Here is a 21,378-nt window from a genome sequence, read left to right on the forward strand (position 1 = left end):
TAAAAGAAAATCTAAAACCTGATTAACTGTGAGATACGGGATGAATATGGTCAGCTCGGGACCTAAGAAATCATGGATTTTTTGGATTCCTGACGGGGCACATGAACCCACTTTTTTTTGTTATTTATTCATTAAACAAAGATATAGAGAAACACAAAGTGAACTGAAATAATTGGTGACATCAATGTTGGCTTTCCCCGTGGATGAGGCAAAAACCTCGAAACTTTACAAAGTAGATTATTTGTACTCTTGACTCCGAAGTCGAAGAGTTTACATTTTTCCCAGGAACCCCGGAAAAAGAAGAGATTTTGACAGATGATGATGATGATGCGCGCTACCCTTTACTAATCTCGTAGCTATCTTTATTTATTTATCATACCATGACATAAACAGATAGGACCGTGATAAGTAGAAGTAGCTTGACTTGATATTTATTGGCACACCATGTCTCCTCGTGGCATTCCCTGAACCTCATACTTTAGAATCTCAGCAAAAGCCAGTATGTGTGCTTATTGTAGCAGGACGCATGGCAGCCACCTTGCGTTTTTGTATGCCACTCTGTTATTGAGACCAAGTCCTCCTTCCTTCTCTCTACTTGTCTAAAAAGTAAAAATCCAAGCGTACTTAATCGTCTTGCTTTGTTCAGAAGGTGTCTGCTAGTGCTTGTGCTTCATAGGATCAGCAATAGGAAGATTACTTCTTTCAGGGATTTAAGGGACTGTTAGGTATGGGGGTCTCTAAAATCTTCTTTTCTATTCTTGTGTTTCTCTCATTTTTCATTAATGCTTTTAGCTGTAAGTAGATTTTGTTTGGATTTTGATGGTCTTTTCAAGGAAATCTCTCCAAATCTTTCATACATGTACCAGAGACTTCTTGTTTTGAGATGATGGTCGTGTGATTTTAAATTCCTCTTTTGTTGATGTATTTATCTAATCTTGCAGATGAAATACAAATCATTTATCAGTTCTTATATTATTCCTTTGCCTTTTATTTTGGAAGAAAGTTTTATTCCTTTGTTTTCTGAGATTCAATCATATGTTGTATGTTCTTTGTATGCCAGGCAATGCTGGATTCATCCTATTAGGGTTTTTTTCTTAGAAGGAAGTGAAGATGTTTTAGTCCTTACTAATTACAACTTCTATATTACTCAATCTTCTTTACCCCCTATACTCTGGGCAATGCTGGATTCATCCTATGATGGTTTAGCTCTTGAAGGAAAGAACCATTGTTTTCATGTGGATAAGTAATTAATCATTACTGTTCGCAGTTCCATGTCCTTCAAGAGGCCGGTAACATTTTTGGTTTAGCTGTGAAGACATGATTCTTCTGTCCTATGCTTGATTAATGTTACAATTGATGTCTTATAAATGAATGATTTAGCAGAATGGTCACCGTCAAACAAGCACATTACAATGTAATTTGGAATGCTTATGCATCATGATGCCTGGCAGCATACGGTTTCAGACTTTTTTTTCCTATGATTCCAAATAAATGGCTATAAACATAGGACCTGTGAATCTTTTCGCTGGGAAAGATTACTGGAGGAAGAGTGAGTCTTATCTTCACTGGTAGAGCCCTGAGGAGGGGTTGATAGGGCCATGACCCCCATTTTCAAAAACTCTCCTTTTGCTCTGAACCCCTTGTGAAATTTCCCCTACTCCGCTGCTTGTTACCCTCTGTTGATTAAGCTTGCCATTGCACGCTAAAAAAAAAGGTCTGAACTAGTTTCCACCAACTTTTCCAGAAAATTATATCTTATGCTTCATCATGTGGTCATTGCCTCTTGACAGTCTACATTAATATATATTGACTTTATTGTTTTGTGGAGACAGAGTTTCATGTTTTGGATCATGGAGAGGTCTGACCTGGACCTCGTTGGCATTTCAGGATTGCCCACTGAAGAGTTCATCCCGCAAAGATGGATACAAATGATAAAAACATAGAACCTGTAATTGATTTAGGATTTTCCCTGGGTTATTCCAATCAGTGCATTCAGAGAAGATTGAAGAATGATTCAGGTGCAGGTGCAAATGCAGCTTCAAGTGTAGACATGACATTTGTGGCCACCAATGCCCTGTCTGAACTAGTTTGGTCTCCAAAGAAAGGTTTGAGTCTTAAATGCGCCGATGGAACCTTCTCCAACAAAAAACCCTCTCTGTTACGGGGTGCAGGACCAAGTGATATGGTAAGTGGATCAAATGCTGACAAAGCTATCGGCAAAAAAGTTTTCATGACTCCTCCAGAAGAATCTGACGTGAGGAGTGAAGTTGCTGGAAGAGACAACCCCACAAAGTTCGTTACAAGTGATACAGGCCTATTTCCGTTGTTAAGTGAATCAAGGCATAAAGTCAAAATAGGTAATTATGAATTCCTTGCAGGTATAATGTATTATGTATTGGTGAATGTCAACCTATAGAAATTCCTATCCAGTACAGATGAAACCTGTCTTATTTTACTGAAAATCTCTCATTTGGCAGCAACTGATGATCACAAGGAGGAAATGAAAACAGCAGTTGGGCTACCTTTTCTGCAGAAAATGGAGGATGCAAGAAACAATAAAGCAGAAGATATTTATGATCCGATCAATCTTCAAGTAGATGAAATATCTAGGACCTGGGAAACCAAATTTCCAAGTTTGTCAGGTGCTTGATTTGATCTTCTCAACTTAGTTTAGTTCCTACCTTTCTAAAATACACATCCACATAATAGTTTTAAAGAACTTCAGTAGCCGTTGCAACTGGAGTCCTAAAAGCACTGGATTATTAGAAATTACTTCGTTGTACTGTTCTGCATATTTTGTTTAAATAAATAACCTAAACTTGACGTGAGAGACAAAAAGATTCTACACGGTCCCTAATTGAATTGCAGCCGGAGAATCAAACATTTTATTCAAATTCTCTTTAGAGCTGTTCATCAATCTGCTTCCTTGTTATTTTATCAATATATTTGTTCTTTTTAGGTGCCTGAAGAAACTGGTTGTTCATGCTTCGATATTCTCATTCCTAACAGGACACTGATTTTTTCATTTTTCAATTTAAATAGATGAAACGAAACTGGATGTGGCACAGAATGGCCCAACTTCCAAGGAACCTAATGTCAGGATTGGAGGTGTTGGTGATGCAAGTCACACATTACAGACAGAAATTGTTTCGGCCTCGCAAGTTTGCTCTGTGGAAGAATGTGAATCTTATGACACTAATATGCAGAAAGCACCATTAGGAAGAGAACATTTTGAATCACCTTCATGCATGGAAAAAGAGAGAGAGAATAATATGGGGACTGGTCCCTACATCTGTCCTCTGGAAAAACTGGAGTCAACTGCAGAGAATGATTTTAAAACTCCACATAGTGAAAATGTCTGTGATGTGGCAACTGAGATTGTAGGATCACAAAATGCCAAGGAAGTCCGGAGTAGCTCTCAGCAGGATGATGAGATACTTCCTAAAGACAATGATTGTGCCACTAAACAGTCTCCCACATACAGCAGAACCCGGAGGTATCAAATGAAAGGCAAGGCTAAGGCTTTATCTGATGGAAATTTAAATGAAAGAATGCTGGACATGGATGATAACAGCCATGAAAGTGTTGAAAGTTGCAACAGTGTTGGGTTATTTTCTACTGGCAAAAGGCAACGGAACTTTAATCCACATTCTTATGTTGGGAGCAAAAGTATCAAAACAAAAATTCAAGAAAGTCCCGGTTCCTCGTCATTTGTTAAACATGATGGTTCATTCATGAATTGGATCTCAAACATGATGAAGGGGTTCTTAAAATCAAATGAAGATGAGGCACCTTCTCTTGCTCTTACCCTTGCAAATCACAAGCATGGACATGAGGATCGTGATAAGAATCTCATTTCATGTAACAGAAATCAAGATCAAGGGTGCAAAACCATGGGATTTCATTCGCTTTTTCAGTCATTGTATTGTCCCAAGACAAAGGCTCAAGAAACTGTCGCTTTGAATGCCAATACTCAAACGGAAAGATCTAAAGAACTTGGGCTGGACAACAAGATCTGGGACTCTAATGCTACTCCAATAGCCTGTCCTATGGTGACTGACAATGTGTACAAACGGTTTCTTCAACCAAATGAGAAGTTAAATGAGTCGACATCTGGAAATGGTACAGCTCCACCAGCCTTGACCAAACTTTTATCCACCAATATTGCTTCTGGTCAGGAGATCAGCGGGAGTAACTCTGCAGAGAAAAAAAATTCATGCAACATGGCAACTGATAAGGAGAAAGATGGGACAAGCTCCAATTCCTCTCGGGGTAAACGTAAGAGGAACGATGCTGAACAGCCATCTGAAGGCAAGGCCACAAATACTTCCGGGTACAAAAGTGACCCACTCACAAGCTTGTGGATAACTCGGCTTTCTCCAAAAACTTCTGGTCCATTGTCAAACCGGGATCTTTGCCACAGAAGAACTGGCGAAGCTCTTGATGGCTTTACCGATTTCAAAAGGCTGAAGGCTCAGTGGCAGAATCATCCGTCTTCTTACCAAGATAAAAAAATTGTGGGGGCTAGGGAGGAGGAGCACTTCTCTGAGGACCCGGTATGCATGCAAAATTGTGCCAACAGTACTGAAGTTTCATTTAGCATAAATAAAGTAAATGGACACCATGATGAGAAGTCCATGTGTAAAATGAACTCTACCTTGCCTTTTTCAAGATTCAGAAATTCAGAGGCGATGGCTTCTGTCTTTGCAAGGAGATTGGATGCCCTCAAGCACATCATGCCATCATACGGGACAGATGATTCTTCTCATGGAAACCTGACATGTTTCTTTTGTGGCATAAAAGGTCACCATGTGCGAGATTGTCCAGAGATAATAGATAGTGAGCTTGCAGATATTCTAAGAAATGCTAATTCATTTAACGGAGCAAACGAATTTCCCTGTGTGTGCATAAGATGTTTCCAGTCAAATCACTGGGCTGTTGCATGTCCTAGTGCCTCTTCAAGAACAAGACATCAAGCAGAATATGGCGCTTCTCTGGTCCATGAATCCAGCCCTTGTAAAATTCTGCTCAATCCAAGAAATGAAGACGATGCAAAGCAGTCAGATGGCAAGGATAGTCAATTGCAAGCTGCTGATGCACCTACAATTCGCAATGGGAAATTGCATGAAGCTTCTGCCTCTGGGAAAACGAATATGAATATGAAACCGTTTGAGAGAGACACTGCTTCAAGTTCTGGGGAAAAGAAGTTGAAAGAAAACCAGGTCATGCCTTTGAGCAATTTTATCAATAGCCAGATATTGGACGTGCCCAAGGGAATTTTTGATGCAGTAAAAAGGCTTCGTTTATCTCGAACAATTATTCTCAAGTAAGTAGATCATTCCAACTAAACTGTCATCTTCACTGTTATTATTTTTTTAGATCTTTCCTATAAACTGCCATGCAATAACTAAAGACATTTTAGCACTCGGATATCTGCACCCCTCTAATTGTTTGAGACATCATAAACAGACAGATAAATTTCAGGTTGTTTTCAACCATATGGTCGAGCTTTTGTTTAGTTTAATCTGAAGTGTGGCCTGTTTATACCTGTAATAGGCTGTGTTTGTTCATCACGGCATCTTGTTTACTGTTGGAGTTGGGAAGACATGCTTCCAGTTTCCAGCATCTGATTTATTTTCTTAACTAGATAAACCAAGTCCGATGTGGGAATTTGTTTGATTGCGTAGAAAATCTAATAAACTTCTGGTACGGACATTAAAGCCTCATTTTCCTAAATATGAACCGAGTATGACAGATTTGAACCAGAAAGTTCGTGAGCTGGAATTTTGAAATGCATTGGCTTGAACATCTGGCTTAATATTGGTCTGTCCATGCTTATTCTATCAAATCATCTTCTGCTATTTTGTCCTCATATTACTTTGGCTCATGATTTTAGCATTTGCCTCCCACCTCGAAGTCAGTTCTTTTCAATTTTTCTTTTGCATATCTTACAAGCTTGTTTCTGCAACATGGTTTTATGTTATAGAGAGTCTGGCCTTGTGGCAAGAAGATGGCATTTGGATAACTGTGTTACCTTCTGATGCAGATCAAATTGTAATCTGCCTGTAGTGTTCAGGACCACTGAAGGATGACCTTTTTTCTTCTTCTCCATAACTTTGAAATTTTTTGAACTTGAAGTGAAATCTGAGTGACCTTCTAGGAAAATTAATTCCAAGGAAACACGTGGTGAGGAGCTCAGGATAGTGGCTATGAGAATCCTATGATAGAAGTATAATGAGGTGACATATTTTACAACTTATGCAAGAAGGTACAGGATCAGAACCAATAACTTAAATGTATTAGATATTGCATTGGTGAAGCATAAGGAAGAAAAAAGAGAAATGATTGTGGCTGAAGAAGAGAGAGTGTCAGAAGAAAAGGAAGGATTGCAAGACATAGATTGAGAGTACCAGCCTGCATAAATCGTCAGAAGAAAAGGATAGTACTGTTTTTCATAGTTTGAATTGCTCGGATAGCTCTCTGCATACCTATCTTACGGCTCTAATTAATGTACTTCATGGTCAATATCAATGGGGGGTAAATTTTAGTTGCTCTTTTTTCATCTTCTGTTGGCATACCTCCATGCAAAATTTGAACAAAGAGGAGCAAATATGTGATCATGTGTCTGTGGCTTTTTTATGATAACTGCACAACAATTACATCAGCTACACTGCAATTGAAGGCAATCGCTGGTCATTCTAGAAAAACTCAATTACAAGATAATTATAAATCTAGTCCTGCTTTCTCATTTATGATTTTCTCCCTTGAAAGTCCTACTTATCAACACCAATTTGAACAAAAACTCAAAACTACTTTCAAGGAATAACCTTGGTTTTATCTGTAACATTCATCAAAGCTTGAGTTTTTCTTTTCTAGAAATTATTGTCGTAAAAGTTTTTATCCTTTTATTGATATTTGCTATGTTGTATGCATTGGCACCAGATGGATGAATTCCCATACACCACCATCACATCTCGATGGCTTTTTCCTGCGCTTGCGGCTTGGGAAGTGGGAACAGGGACTGGGGGGAACTGGGTATTATGTAGCCTACATTACTGGTAAGCCAAAATTGTTTACCCTGTCTCCTATCTATGATAGATGGACGAGTTGCATAGTTGTCATTAATTAGCTTCCTTTTCTGTTGACGACTCACCCCCTCCCCTTTTTCCCCTGTTCTTTCTTTTGATCATACAGGAGTTCAAAGTCAGAGTTCAAAACAAAAGTTCAAAAATTCTATTGCTGTAATTGTAGGTGGCGTCAAATGTTTAGTTGAGAGTCAATATATCTCCAACCACGATTTCACCGAGGTAAAAGCCCGACTCTGAAAACGAATTCATGTTTTATATAATCTAGCAATTTAAATTTCAATCTTTGATCTATAGATTTCCAGCTGAATCTGCGAGCTTGATATCTTTATTCATAGACTGCATGTAATTAATCTGGCTATTTACAGCCTTTTTTCCCATGTTGAATCATGTTTGTATGTTTTGAATGCACGATTAGTTGGCCTCGGTCAAGTAGCCCTTTCTCATTCAAGGATCACGACTCATCAGAATATGGCCTTATGATCTTTCTTCTATTTGCCTATTTTACACTCTGAATCTTGATTCATGTTGCATTGAAGTCTCCTTCATTGATGATTTATATGACTGAATCTGCATTTGCTTGATGGAGTCTCTTCATGAAGACAATTTGAGTTTTCAATGTTAAGTTACTACATACTCTCACCTAAGTAATGCAGTCTGACACCTTCAAAATCATCTACGAACCCTTCATGAAGACAATTTGAGTTTTCAATGTTATTTTACTACATACTCTCACCTAAGTAATGTAGTCTGACACCTTCAAAATCATCTACGAACCCTTCAAACACAGCAAACCTGTTGTTTGTTAGTACAGGAAGTCAATGACTCTGAGTTTCTTAATAAATTATCATATATTTAATGACTATTTAAGAATGGACCTTCAAGTTCCCCAGGATAATATTTCCACCATTTTCTTTTTGTAGAAGTCGTCTGGTTGGGAGACAGTTCATGTTACCTTGTACCTGGGAAAGAAAGTGATTCTATTCGTATGTTGCTCTCATTTGTGCAGGGTGAGCTAATGGCATGGTGGTGTGCAACCTTGAAGGATGGTGGCAAGACACCCTCCGAAGAAGATTTAAGATTGAAAGTTGAAGAGATGAAAGTGTTAGGGTTTTAGGCAGATATAGATTCAGGTGTCGCTTGCAAAAATACATAAAAAGTGAGAAGAACAAAGCGCTTGAGTAAGCTTTTGCATATAATGTTTTGAATTGCCATTTCTATTGCTTTTCATCTGTCCCTCGTAAACATGACACCATCGTCCAGTACGTTTGGCATGGAGGAATGGCTAGGGAGAGAAAGCTTATCTTCATATTTGTGCTGATATATCCATAGATTCTTTAATTGTCTCTGTGTGTGTTTTTTTTTTAATTAAGATTGATATATAAAATGATATGTTTACCCTCAGTGACGACAAATACCTCTGTGACTGTCGCGTAAAAGACAGTGATTTGCAGACCAATAACATCATGGTATAATTTCTAACATTAATGCAGCAGCAGGTAAAAGTGAAACATACACCTCAGCTGTTCCTTAATCAGCTGTTAATATTAAGAATATTTTAATGCCAAGTTGATGCAATAATATGTGTGATGCTTTGGCGATATAGTTACGGTTGTTATGGAATTATTTTTTAAAATAATTTTTATTTAAAAATATTTTAAAATAATATTTTTAAAATTTAACTCATCAAAATAATTTAAAAATATTAAAATAATATTAATTTAAAATAAAAAATAAAAAATATTTAAAAAAACAAATCGTATTTTAAAATAGTGTAAATTGATTTCCAGCTGTGTATTTAATATGGTAGTTGAATCCTGACTCATCAACACCATTATTATTTATTAAAATTATATATATTAAATTATATATATTTTGATCTGAAAGTTTATATAATTATTAATTTTAAAACCTATAAAATTAATTAAAATATATATAAACTGATTCAAATACTAAATTATATATGCTTTTACTATAAAGCAGGACGGAGCCACAACGTAGATCATGTGAAAACCACGTCGTCGGTCTCAAAAGCAGCTTTTTTTCAGCCCACCTATTTTCCTTTATTTTTTTGGATTGGACCCTTTAACTTTTTTAGTCTTAGTTTTGGTTAAAGAATTTATTTTGTACTTTTTTCAATACATGAATTTGAGTGAGGAGAGAAGCTCGTCGATGAACGGTAAAGAAAAAAGAAAAACATTAGGTGGCCACATTCCGATTAAAAAAAAATCAATCTAAGTGTCAATATCTCTTATTGTGTTTTTAAGCTTTTATGGGGTCTGGAAAAGTTTGAAAAAGAATTTTTTTTTCTAGTTTGGTTTTGTTTTTCATATTAAGGTTGTCAATTTCGTTTCGTTTCGCCTGGAATGACCGAAACATTTCATACCAATTTAAAAAAATAGAACAAAATGGAACAATTTTCATCTCATTTTAAATCTCAGTCCATTCCAAATTTTTCGGCTAAATTCCGGCCGGAATGTTCCGGTTTCATTCCACATGTTCCGTTCCGCTCTTGAAAAGTCATTGAATCAAATTGAATCTTGTTCAATTTAATTAATTAAACCACCCAAGTATAAAAGCTCTTTTTCATTACTATTTTCAATAGCAATGATATTAATTTTTAAAATTAGATTTATCACTAATATATATGGTTTATATTCATGTTGTTTTTTTCATGTTTATACTTTGTAGGAATTTGAGCAAAACAAGGAATGCTTTAGATTCCATTAGCCTTAATAACATTGACCTAACTTTATATTTAAAATCTTTGTGTTAAAACATTTTACTTTCATAATATTTTGATATTTTGTTTAAGTTGAATTACTTTAAGTTAAAGATCTATTTAATCTTGACTATTTAGAAATATTTTAATTTTTGAAACTATATTTGTTTGACATTGTGTTTGTATTGCATAATTTATAATTAATTTATCTTCAATTTGAATTATGTTTGTTGAATTTTTATATATATATATGAACAGTACAACCCCGAAACGGCACACCGAAACACTCCGAAACTAAAACATTCCATTCCAATTGAAAAAATAAAACACCTCCCGAAACGAAATTGACAACCTTGTTTTAGACCGATTTAGAGGTGTTTTGAGTTAAAAATTAATTCATTAACATTTTAAGAATATTTATAATGTATTTTTAGGTGAAATATATTTAAAAATATACTTTTAGATTAAAAAAACTCTACCACCTCTCCATTATTCAAAAACTAGCAAACAGACAAAGAGTCGTTTACTTTTATTTTTCTCTTCAAAAAAAAGCCAACATAAATTCATTTGTAAATCAAACTAGAGTTATATAATCCAACATGTGAATTTTATTTATTAGTATTACCAATTTATTTAATTAAATATACATTAACTGTTTTGTTTACAATACAAAATTTTCTTCTAGCTAATTTTTATTTTTTTAAGAAATAGCTAGATTTTTATATGAATCGAAACGTTGCACAGGTAAATAGATTACTTACAAACGAAGATAGATAAGATCTTTCATAAAAGAACCATCAATTATCAATGTATAGAATATTATTCCAACGGTCCCAGATGTATCGCATACATCACCCACTTAGGCTCTTACTTTAATAATTATCTATGCAGGCGGGGCCCCACCCCAATATATTTTTAAACCCCTAAAAAATATGGTTATTTCATTTTATACCCATTTATATAAGTTTAATTATATCTTCATTTTTTTTATTTTCATATTGACCCTTACTCTGACTCGCTCCCAGTGGGATGACATTGTCCTTTTTTATTTTTACTATATGTTGTACGAACATATTTTACACAAATTCCTTTTTCTTGAAAGGCCTTACCCTACACCTCTAAATACTCTATAGAACTCGGTTATGCATTGAGTTCAAAAGCTAGTAAGTCTATTAAGATATTAAACTCAACTATATCGAGCTCGGCTGCACTCTAAAACCAAGTGTCAGAGATCTAGCGAGACGTCAAACCCAATCCTATTGAAATCTGCTACACGATAAACCCAAGCACCTATGGGTCTGCTAAGATGTCAGACCTAACACCCAAACTATATTATAGTTAACTTGATGTGAATTGGTTTATTTAATAATTCCAAAGGAGACCTAGATGACCCTTTTTTATTTAAAAACACTGATGTTGAATGAAAAAATCAGAAAAAAAAAACAACCAATAAGGCAAAAAATAAAAGAGAACGTCGGGCCACATGAGCATTTTATACTCATAACTCTGGTTATTAGACTAAAAATATCGTACATGGAAAAACAGTAAAACTCAATCCCCAACAAATCTAACATGGAAAAACAGTAAAACTCAATCCCCAACAAATCTAACATCGAATGATGAATTATTACTATCACTATTACTATTATCATGTTTATTATTATTATCATTGTTGCTGCTATTATTATTATTATTATTATTATTATTATTATTATTATTATTATTATTATTATCATCATGATCATCATGATCATCATCATCATTACAACTATCATTATCATGATCACTATCATTATTATTATTAATAAGTAATATCATCATCATTATTATCGACATCATTATTATTAATATTATTATCATGATCATTATCACTATCATTATTAATAAGTAATATCATTATCATTATTATCGTCATCATTATTATTAATATTATTATCATGATCACTATCACTATGATTATTATCAGTGTTATTATCATTGTTGTTATTATTATTGTTAATACATTTTTTTTTGTTACAACTACGAATATTACCTTTGTTTTTATTTTTATCACTATTATAATAATAATTATTCTTATTGTTATAACAATTATTATTATTATTAGTACTACTACTACTACTACTATTATTATTAACTACTACTACTACTATTATCACCACCAACATTATTATTATCGTTTTATTATTGCTACTTCTATTATTACTATTACTACCTTTATTATCATTGGCCTTATTAACATTATTATTATCTATTATCATCACTATTATCATTGTTACTACTATTGTTGCTGCTATTATTATTATTATTATTATTATTATTATTATTATTATTATTATTATTAGCATTAATACTATTATTGTTGTTGTTGTTATTAAAATTATCATTGATATCATTATTATTATTTTGAGTTGTTGATATTATTATTATTACAGTTGTTATTATTATTACTATTATCACTATAATTATTGATATCATAACCATCACAACCATCATAATAAACTACTATTATTACTACTATTTTTTTATCGAAATGTAAGAACTACTACCGCTATTATTATTATTGGAGGTTGTGGTGTTATTATCATTATTATTAATAATATCCTACTAATGTTATCATTTGTTACTATTATTCTTTCTGCTTAGCAATGTTAATACTGTTATTATCATAATTATTACTCTTATTACCACTATTATTATCGTAAAAAACTACTATTATTACTACAATTATTATCACTATTAGCAGTATTATTAGATTGTTTTCATTATTACTATTACTATTAATAACATTATTATTTTAGTTATTATTATTATTATCGTTATCATCATCATTGTTGTTGTTGTACTATCACAATTATTACTATTATTAATATTATTATCACAATTATTATCATCATCACCACTATTACTATCATAATAAAATACTATTATTAGCATTATTATTAACATTATTATCACTATTAGCAGTATTATTAGTATCATTATCATTATTAATATCATTATTATTATTACAATCATTGTAATTACCACTATTAATATTACTACTACCACCACTACTACTACTACTATAACAATAATCATAAACTTGATTTAAAGGATAAAGGAAACAAATAAGAAATCAAAAGAAGAAAGATCAAATTGAAATTAATATTATTATTATTATTATTGAAAAAAAATTATAATCTTGATTTGAAGGATAAAATTAAAAGCTATAACAACCTTGACAAAAGAGCCAAGGATAAAAAAATCAAAAGCAGAAGGACTAAATCAAAAAATATTATATATACAAATTAAAATTAAAGAATTAAATTGAAAATAAATAAAACTCTAACAAAAGAGAAAAGGACTAAAATTAAAAATCAAAATTAAAACGATGGATTTTGAAACACCAACAACAAATAGATCAACAAAATAAAAGTAAAAACAAAAAACAAAATCAAAATAATAAGGACCAAATTTGATAGACAAAAAATTTAAAGGAGGATGCAATTGCAAAAAGAAAAAAGAAAATTTGAGAAATGAATCAAAATAAAACAAATAGATATTAAAAAATCAAGGAAAAAATCAAAAGAAAATGAACTTAAAGGGCTAATATGAAAATGTAAGGAGCTATGCATAATTTTTTAAGAGAAAAAAAAAAGATATCAGAGACTCATCAAAAATCCGACGAGCACACGCGTCTCACATAGATGAAGACGAGGATAAGATGAATGCATTAATGCGGTAGAATCAATTTTTTTACCACTATATAAAACAGCATGCATCGCCCGAAAGAGGCTAACATGCTCACATGTCAGCTTTTAACGTTTTTTTTTTTAACACCGTCCTACCTTTAGAACACGGCAGTTTTTTTTTTTAACACCGTCCTACCTTTATACTATAACTAAAAATACAAAATGCCAAAAAAACCATAAGCCATAGTTAACTGAAGGGCAACAGAGTTATTTAAATGTACACAAGATTAATGAAAAAATCAAGACACCCCCTTAACGATTCACAAATGATAAATGAACTAAAAAGAAGATCATTTTAATCTATGAAAAAGCATTTTAATGAGATTTTTTTAAGAATAAAGTTATCAATTCATTATTTTAATCCACGATGAACAAAGACACGTGTATAAAAAAATTCCATATACTTTAGCTTTTATTTTAATTAATAAAACGTGAAAGGATGTGCATCAAATCAAAGAAATGCTTCTTCTTTTTGGTCATGTGGGAATCGATAAGCATATAAAAATTTATCCATCATCCTTTATTTACAGAGACCCGCAAAGTCACATGCTCGTTTTATCATGAGATGATCTCCATCTGTAATCGGTAAAATCATCTAAAGCCCGGCAAACTATTTCAAATCTGCAGTGAAGCCTCCTCTAAGCTAATTTCAACAAGATGCAGCCAGGTAAGCCTTCTTTTTTCTTTCTCTGCGTAATCTCTCTGTCTGATCGTTTTCTAGTAAGAAAAAAAGCTTTGACGACGGTTCCTTCCTTTCTTTTAGATAATAATAGCGGCCATGCCAAAGTCACTTTGACAGGAGCTCTTGCCGCTTCCTTACTGGGTTTCATCAGTGCCGCTGCTGCTGCTCACGACTATTGGAGAAAATCAAAAGCTAAAAGAGACCAGCACATCATTCCAGGCTTAGTCAGGACAGAATCTGGCCGTTTGGCAAAACTTGAAAGATTCTCCGATTATGTTGGTAAATTAATTTAAGTAACTATAAACTGTTTCAGTTGTATTACTTTTTCTTGACAAATAATGTTTTTTTCTCAAGAGTCAAGAAAGAAGAAATTTTACCCATTTTTCATTTTACTGGTCTTTGTAGCTAGGCAGATGGGATTCGTACATGCAGATCAGTGTCCACGGCTATGCAAATTGGCTTATGATTATCTGAAAAGATCTGAAGGGTGTGAGAATAACATCTATGACTTTTTTGCTGGTGCACCTGAGTTTCAATCTTCTCTGTACGTGAAGCTGACGGGGGAATTTGAAAAATGCATCCTCACTTTTTTTGCATTTCATTGGAGCAGAGCATCTCTGTTTGTCAGTCAGGTTTATCATCAATTTTCAGAACCAAATAATAAAAAGAAAAGGAACAGTACCTTTTATTTTCTGTTTTTTGTTATTGTTGTCTTATGCTCTTTACTCTAATTTTCTGTATGGATGGCAGGTTTTGGATGTTGAATCCTTGAGGAAACCAAAGTTCAAAGGGTTTGATGACAATGACTTGTAATGTTATATTACTTGGCCTCATTTTTATTTTATTTTTCAATTCACCCACTTCCACTTGCCCTCATTTTTCTCTTTTATGAAGGGCCAGAGGTGCCGTGGTTTTTCATTTATACCACACCAAACTTTATGGTTTCAGGAATCGAATGGATACTTTATATTATCGTCATGGTTTTAATTTTTGTGGGTTTTGGCAGAAAACAAAGATTTGAGAGGGTGACCAAGAACTTGAAGGTTACAAGGGCATTTTCTACTCTAGATGAGGAATTGACAGTAATCGGCCAGGGGGAATCACATTGTACGGAGGTCATGGTGCCGGTGGCACTGAGTGAGAGAAGTCCGGTGCTGCTGCTTATGGGTGGTGGCATGGGGGCTGGCAAGAGCACTGTCACCAAAAATATTCTCAAAGAGTATGCATTTATCAAATTTTACCTCGTAAACATTAAAAATAACTTTCATGATTTTTCTATGTTGTGTGTGTGTGTGTGTGTGTGTGTGTAACATGCATGAAAGAAGAGCATCAGCTACCCAAAAAAACGAAAGAAGACTTTAAGAGTAATAGGGCTTGAACATGGGTTCTTTTTAAAAAAATATTGTAATTTCCTAAAAGTTTTGGGACAATAATATATATTAAAAAATTATTTGAAAATTAATAAAATTTGAATATAATCCCATTTGAAAATATTATTTTTGTAAACAACCATTATTTAAAATAGCAATCGCTTTTTAATTTTTTTTTTTAGTTTAGTGGTTGTTTAGTTATATTTCAAAACATGTTCTTTTACAAATTAATTAACCTTAATAAAAATCAACATATAAATATCTCAACAGACAATTTAACTATACCTTGAAAGAATACAAAATGATGTTGTAATTAACCCTAAACTAACCTAAAAAAAACCCTAACTAATTAATTATGATTATGTTTGGTGGTCTTTTAATGTGTGATTAGAATCAACTCTCAAGATCTTTCTAGTGATATTGAGTATGTCAAAAATAAAACTTCAAAGTATCTTTGATGACTCATTCTTTCTTAAACATTGGATTTTAAATCTTATTTATTGGTTATTATATCTTTATAAAAATTTAAGTTGATTTTTTATACATGTTAATTAAATCAAAAACATAATTTTTAAAACAATTACTATTTCTAACAGCAGCTATGTCAACCGCTATTTTCAAAGTGATTGTGGTATTTTTCTTTTTCCTTTTTTTATTACTTATATTGCTTTCTTGGAATTTTTATCAAGTTGTGTTAGAATTCTATAATACCCCTTCTAAAATGCCAATTATCTTGTCGAAAGAAAATTTAATTTACGGAATTCGATTAAACAATGGGGCACGGAGTAAAGATAATTGAATTTTGCTTTGGAAAATAGTGCATGCCTTGTGATTGTGATTTGAAGGGACACTGATCAATACATAATTGGGCAGACCGTTCTGGTCAGGAGCAAAGGCAAAGGCGGTTGTGGTAGAGGCTGATGCATTCAAAGAGTCGGATGTCATCTACCGAGACATTCACGATGACATGCTTCAAACGGCTGAACTGGTAAAGACTCCATTCCCCCCTCTTTTTTTCCACCTGGGTAGAGATTTTTAGCTTTAAAAAACAAAACAATCCAGGATCATAAAGTTGAAATCAATCCCATTCTGTAATTAATCTTATTGTCTGTTATAGGTGCACCAATCATCACTCCTAGTAACTGCACTGAATGAAGGACAGGATGTAATCATTGATGGCACCCTTTCATGGGAGTCTTTCGTGGAGCAAACAATTGCCATGGCTCGTAATGTGCACAAATGTCGTTACCGAATGAGACCAGGGCACCAGGTTGCTGAGGATGGGACCGTTGATGTAAATTACTGGGAAATGGTAGAGCAAGAGGAAGAAGACCAGCGATTAAACAACGAGAAAGGAGAATTAACTGGCAGGAAACCATACAGAATAGAGCTGGTTGGAGTTGTCTGTGACCCTTATCTAGCTGTGGTTAGAGGCATCAGGTAACAATCGAAACATGATAAAACTCGCTGTGTAGTAATCAACATCATTCTCGTTTATTGTCGTACGGTACATGGTAGTAATGAAAGAGGGTATGTTTTTCTGGGATTTTGAACAGGAGAGCCATGACGACAAGAGGGGCAGTGAGGGTGGATTCCCAGTTAAAATCCCACAAGAGATTTGCCAGCGCATTTGAAAGATACTGCCAACTTGTTGATAATGCCAGGCTTTATTGCACCAATTCAGTCGGAGCACCGCCTAGTGTAAGTACGACTCTTCCATCAGGTTTATCCGCCATGCATCCCGTGCTTCTTCTCTTCTTTCTCGTAGTGACTGGCACACACAAATGCACACCGCCTCAAATTTCATGACAGGGTTTGTCAAGCATGAACGTGGCACCTCTGAAACAACACATCGATTAGGGAAGAGAGTCTGCCAACCACCCTTGAATTTTTTTATTTACACTGACTTTTTGATGGGCACAAAATGAATGCAGCTGATAGCATGGAAAGATGGGGACAACAAGCTCCTGATTGATCCAGAGGGGTACAAATGCTTGACAAATGTAAGCAATTTGAGGGCTGAAGCAGACTCCATCTACGAGCTTTACACAGACCCCAGCCCCATTTTCGAGCCGGGCTCTGTTTGGAAAGACATCGTCTTGGATCCTTCCAGGCACACTGTTCAATCGGAGCTCAGAACCTCTATTCTAAACATCGAAAAATCATGATTGTGCTTTCTGCCAAATGGATAATGCTACGCTATTAACTTTGAATTATTTTTCTCTTTTCGTGAAATTTAACCTGTGTTTATATGAGTTTTAAAAGTATATTTATTTATTTTTTTAATTTCTGGAAGTAAAAAAATATATTTTTAAATAAAAAAATATTAACCACACCAATACAAAATATTCACTAAAACAAATAATTCCCTTTCAAATAGAAGTTGAATTAAATTGAAATTATTTCTCCTAAAAAAATCAAGCAATTCTATACCCAAATAATCCCGTCTAAACCCTCAATGTACAAGTCCTGTCATTCTATCCACAAACTGCTTTCACTTCTTGGTCTTCTTAACTGCCTTCTTCACCGGCGACTTAATACTCTTGGTTTTCTTTACTGCCTTTTTCGCCGGAGTCTTATTTTTAGCCGCTACAACAGCTTTCTTCGCCGGAGACTTTACAGCCTCAGCCTTCGCAGCCTTTTCCGGCTTAGGCTTAGCCTCGGCCTTGGGCTTCGCTGGAGCCGCTTTCTTCACAGAAGCAGCATCCTTAGCGGAAGATTTAGGAGGGAGCTTGAAGGAGTTCTTGACCTTAACTAGCTTGCCATTAGCAACAAGTTTCTTCAATTGAACAACCAGCAGTTTCTTGAAATTTGCAGCGAGGTTGGACTTATGCTTCTCTTCGATGAACTTAGCAATTGCAATCTGGCTCGATCCACTCCTTTCCTTCAAAGCCAAAGCCACAATCGCCTCCTTGACCATCAGCATACATCAAAATCACAAAAATAATATGAAACGACGTGTCATTTGATTAGTCATAAGCTGTTTTATGATTGATTGATTACCTCATGATAAGTAGGGTAGGCTCTGGGTTTCTTGGCACCACCAGAGGTTAATGCAGCTGCTGTTTTCTTCGATTTAGAGAGGTTGGCTTTGGCCTTCGACGGAGCTGCGGTGGCGGAGGAGGGCGTGATTGGTTACAGAGAATTAAGAAATCAAGAGTCTGGTGTTTGGGGAACTTCGAGATATTAGAGGAATTGAGAGAATGTTTTTAATCTGGTATTTGGCGGCAGAAGAAAGTGGGGATTTATAGGAGAGAGAAAATGAAAAGGAGGAGCTGTAATCGGTGGAAATTGACTTGAGGCGGACGCGGATTGCTATCCGCAGGAGGAATGATTTAACGTCTGCCGTTGGATTGGAATTTATCTACGGTGAATGATAAAGTGAAAAGTGGATTTGGGGAAGTGGGCTGTAATTGGTGGAGAGAGAATTGACGAAGATTGTTCTCTTTTAAGGGGTTTGTGTGGAGGGTGAGCCGTTGGATTGGGAGTCATCGACGCACGCACGATAAATAAATGATTTGCCGAGGTGAATTGGGAAAAAATAGTGAGAGGCTACGCGGGTCGAATAAAACTTTTTTCCATGTAAAAAAATAATATTAAAGAAAAAAAATATGAAAACGAGTTGTTTATTTAATTTATAATTTAAACAATATAATTAAAACATATAATAATAATAATATTAAATAAACTAACAAAAAAAATATGACAGTGAAAAAATATAAAAAAATCACTTTAAATCTACTTGGATTTTAAAACAACTCAATGTTACAGGATAAAATTAAAAAAAAAAAACCAATTAAATTAGGTCAACTTACTAACTTCACGATCATTAATATAAGGTGAGGACAATCTCATCAAAAGAAGCGTAAGAGAAAAAGTTTGAAAGTCAATTCTAAATATATGAAGCTCGATTATTGAATAACTCGATGTCAAATGATAAAAAAAAAAAAAAAAAAATTTAATTTAAAAAGCAATGGAAAAAATATTAGTTGATTTTGGTTAACCTTCAAAACCCACGATCATGGATACAAGATCAAGATAATTCAACATAAAGGAAACAAAAAAAAAAATACAAAGATCAATTTCCTGTAAATTATATATTGAATGGTGGAATTGAATTAAATCAATTTTAAAAAGAATACTAAAAAAATAAATTCATGTTAACCTTTTAAATTATCATGTTAAGCTTTTGTTGGGAAATGTTAATATTAAGAATATTTTAATGCCAAGTTGATGCAATAATATGTGTGATGCTTTGGCGATAGATTTAGAGCGTGTTTGGCAGTGTGGTTGCGGGTGCTTTTCAAATAATTTTTCGTACCAAAATGCATGCCAACGATGTTTTTTTATTTTTTAAAAATTATTTTTGACATCAGCACATCAAAACGATCCAAAACGTACAAAGCATATTAAATTTTAGCAAAAAAAAAAAAACAAAAAATTTTCAAATTTTTTGGAAACGCGGCCGCAGCCGCGTTCCCAAACGGTCCCTTAGAATAGTGTAAAGTGATTTCCAGCTGTGTATTTTTTTATTTTTTTATTTTATATGTGGTTGTTGAATCCTAACTCAACCACACCATTATTATTGATTATTCAAAAGCATATAAAATTATATGTGCTTTTAATATAAGATCATTATGAGCAGGACGGAGCCCTCCACCCACAACGTAAATCATGTGAAAACCACGTCGTCGGTCTCAAAGTCAGCCAAATATATATATATATATATATATATATATATATATATATATATATATATATATATATATATATATATATATATATATATATATATTTCAGCCTATCTATTTTCCTTTCTTCTTTAATTTGGACCCTTTAACTTTTGTAATCTTAGTTTAGGTTCAAAAAATTATTTTGTATTTCTTTCAATCCATGAATTTAAGAGGGAAGAGAAACTCATCGATAAATGATGAGGAAAAGAGAAAAATATTAATTAACCACATTCCAATAAAAAAACAAATATCAATCTTAGCGTCAACCTGTCTTATTGTGTTTTTAATATTTTATATTTTTGGGAAAAATAGATTGAGTTGAAAATGAATTTTTTTCTAGTTTGATTTTGTTTTTTAGACTGTTTTAGAGGTATTTTAAGTTAAAAATTAATTTATTAACATGATAAAAATATTTATCAAGTATTTTTAGGTGAAAATGTATTTTAAAAAAATTTTAGATTAAAAAAACTCTACCCCCTCTTCATTATTTAAAAACTAGCAAATAAACAAACAGTCCTATACTTTCATTTTTCTCTTACAAATAAGGCCAACATAAATTCATTTGTAAGTCAAACTAGAGTTATATAATCCAACCTGTGAATTTTATTTATCAGTATTACCTATTTATTTATTTAATTATACATTAGTTGTTTTGTTTACAATACAAAATTTTCTTCTAGCTAATATTTTTTTTATGAAATAGCTAGATTTTTATATGAACTGCATGGGTAAATAAGTCACTTAATAATATTTGAAAGTGTGGTTACGATTGCTTTTTAAAATGTTTTTTACTCAAAAATATATTAAAATAATATTTTTTTTAATTTTTTTTTTGATATTAGTGTATCAAAATAATTTAAAAACACTAAAAATATATTAATTCAAAACAAGAATTTTTTTAAAAAAATACTTTTAAAACAAAAAAAAATATTCCAAGTGAAGATAGATGATATCTTTCCTAAAATAGCCATCAATTATCAATGTACAAAATATTATTCCAACGGTTCCAAATGTATCGCATCCATCACCAACTTAGGGTAATATATTTGAGAGTG

At 33.3% G+C, this 21,378-nt stretch overlaps 3 protein-coding genes across 8 annotated transcripts; 2 read left to right on the forward strand and 1 right to left on the reverse strand.

Annotated features, from left to right (window-relative positions):
• Positions 1-387: 387 nt before the first annotated feature.
• LOC133705431 (uncharacterized) lies at positions 388-8,489 on the forward strand. Of its 6 annotated transcripts, none has more exons than XM_062130626.1 (8): positions 397-725; positions 1,061-1,714; positions 1,833-2,357; positions 2,478-2,642; positions 3,043-5,326; positions 6,943-7,058; positions 7,195-7,307; positions 8,095-8,489. In XM_062130626.1, the coding sequence occupies exons 3-8, from the start codon at positions 1,919-1,921 to the stop codon at positions 8,200-8,202; spliced, it is 3,225 nt and encodes a 1,074-aa protein (XP_061986610.1). In that variant the 5' UTR covers positions 397-725; positions 1,061-1,714; positions 1,833-1,918; the 3' UTR covers positions 8,203-8,489. The 6 variants fall into 6 exon arrangements, with proteins under 6 accessions (XP_061986615.1, XP_061986614.1, XP_061986610.1 ...); XM_062130628.1 differs by having other exon boundaries at positions 1,384-1,714; XM_062130630.1 differs by lacking the exon at positions 1,061-1,714 and having other exon boundaries at positions 389-725; positions 8,009-8,489.
• Positions 8,490-14,036: 5,547 nt separating this feature from the next.
• LOC133704563 (calmodulin calcium-dependent NAD kinase-like) lies at positions 14,037-17,845 on the forward strand. Its single transcript, XM_062129423.1, has 9 exons — positions 14,037-14,205; positions 14,302-14,499; positions 14,626-14,852; positions 14,971-15,029; positions 15,227-15,439; positions 16,464-16,578; positions 16,708-17,030; positions 17,147-17,291; positions 17,525-17,845. Exons 1-9 carry the CDS (start codon positions 14,196-14,198, stop codon positions 17,756-17,758), a joined length of 1,524 nt encoding a protein of 507 aa, XP_061985407.1. The 5' UTR covers positions 14,037-14,195; the 3' UTR covers positions 17,759-17,845.
• Positions 17,846-17,938: 93 nt separating this feature from the next.
• On the reverse strand, positions 17,939-18,719 carry LOC133705223 (histone H1-like; the record flags this gene model as incomplete). The annotated part of the gene is made up of 2 exons (XM_062130352.1): positions 17,939-18,511; positions 18,595-18,719. Coding segments are annotated over 2 exons (552 nt in total), but the record flags the coding sequence as incomplete, so codon positions are not given.
• Positions 18,720-21,378: the final 2,659 nt, after the last annotated feature.

The sequence above is a fragment of the Populus nigra genome, chromosome 10 (genome assembly GCF_951802175.1).
Source record: "Populus nigra chromosome 10, ddPopNigr1.1, whole genome shotgun sequence".
Taxonomy (NCBI): domain Eukaryota; kingdom Viridiplantae; phylum Streptophyta; class Magnoliopsida; order Malpighiales; family Salicaceae; genus Populus; species Populus nigra.

Coding starts and splice junctions, on each gene's coding strand:
- LOC133705431 (XM_062130626.1), top strand. CDS start 1,919: ATGGATACAAATGATAAAAACATAGAACCTGTAATTGATTTAGGATTT. Junction 2,643..3,042: donor CAAATTTCCAAGTTTGTCAG/GTGCTTGATTTG, acceptor CAATTTAAATAG/ATGAAACGAAACTGGATGTG. Junction 7,059..7,194: donor TTATGTAGCCTACATTACTG/GTAAGCCAAAAT, acceptor TTGATCATACAG/GAGTTCAAAGTCAGAGTTCA.
- LOC133704563 (XM_062129423.1), top strand. Junction 16,579..16,707: donor TGCTTCAAACGGCTGAACTG/GTAAAGACTCCA, acceptor TGTCTGTTATAG/GTGCACCAATCATCACTCCT. Junction 17,031..17,146: donor GCTGTGGTTAGAGGCATCAG/GTAACAATCGAA, acceptor GATTTTGAACAG/GAGAGCCATGACGACAAGAG.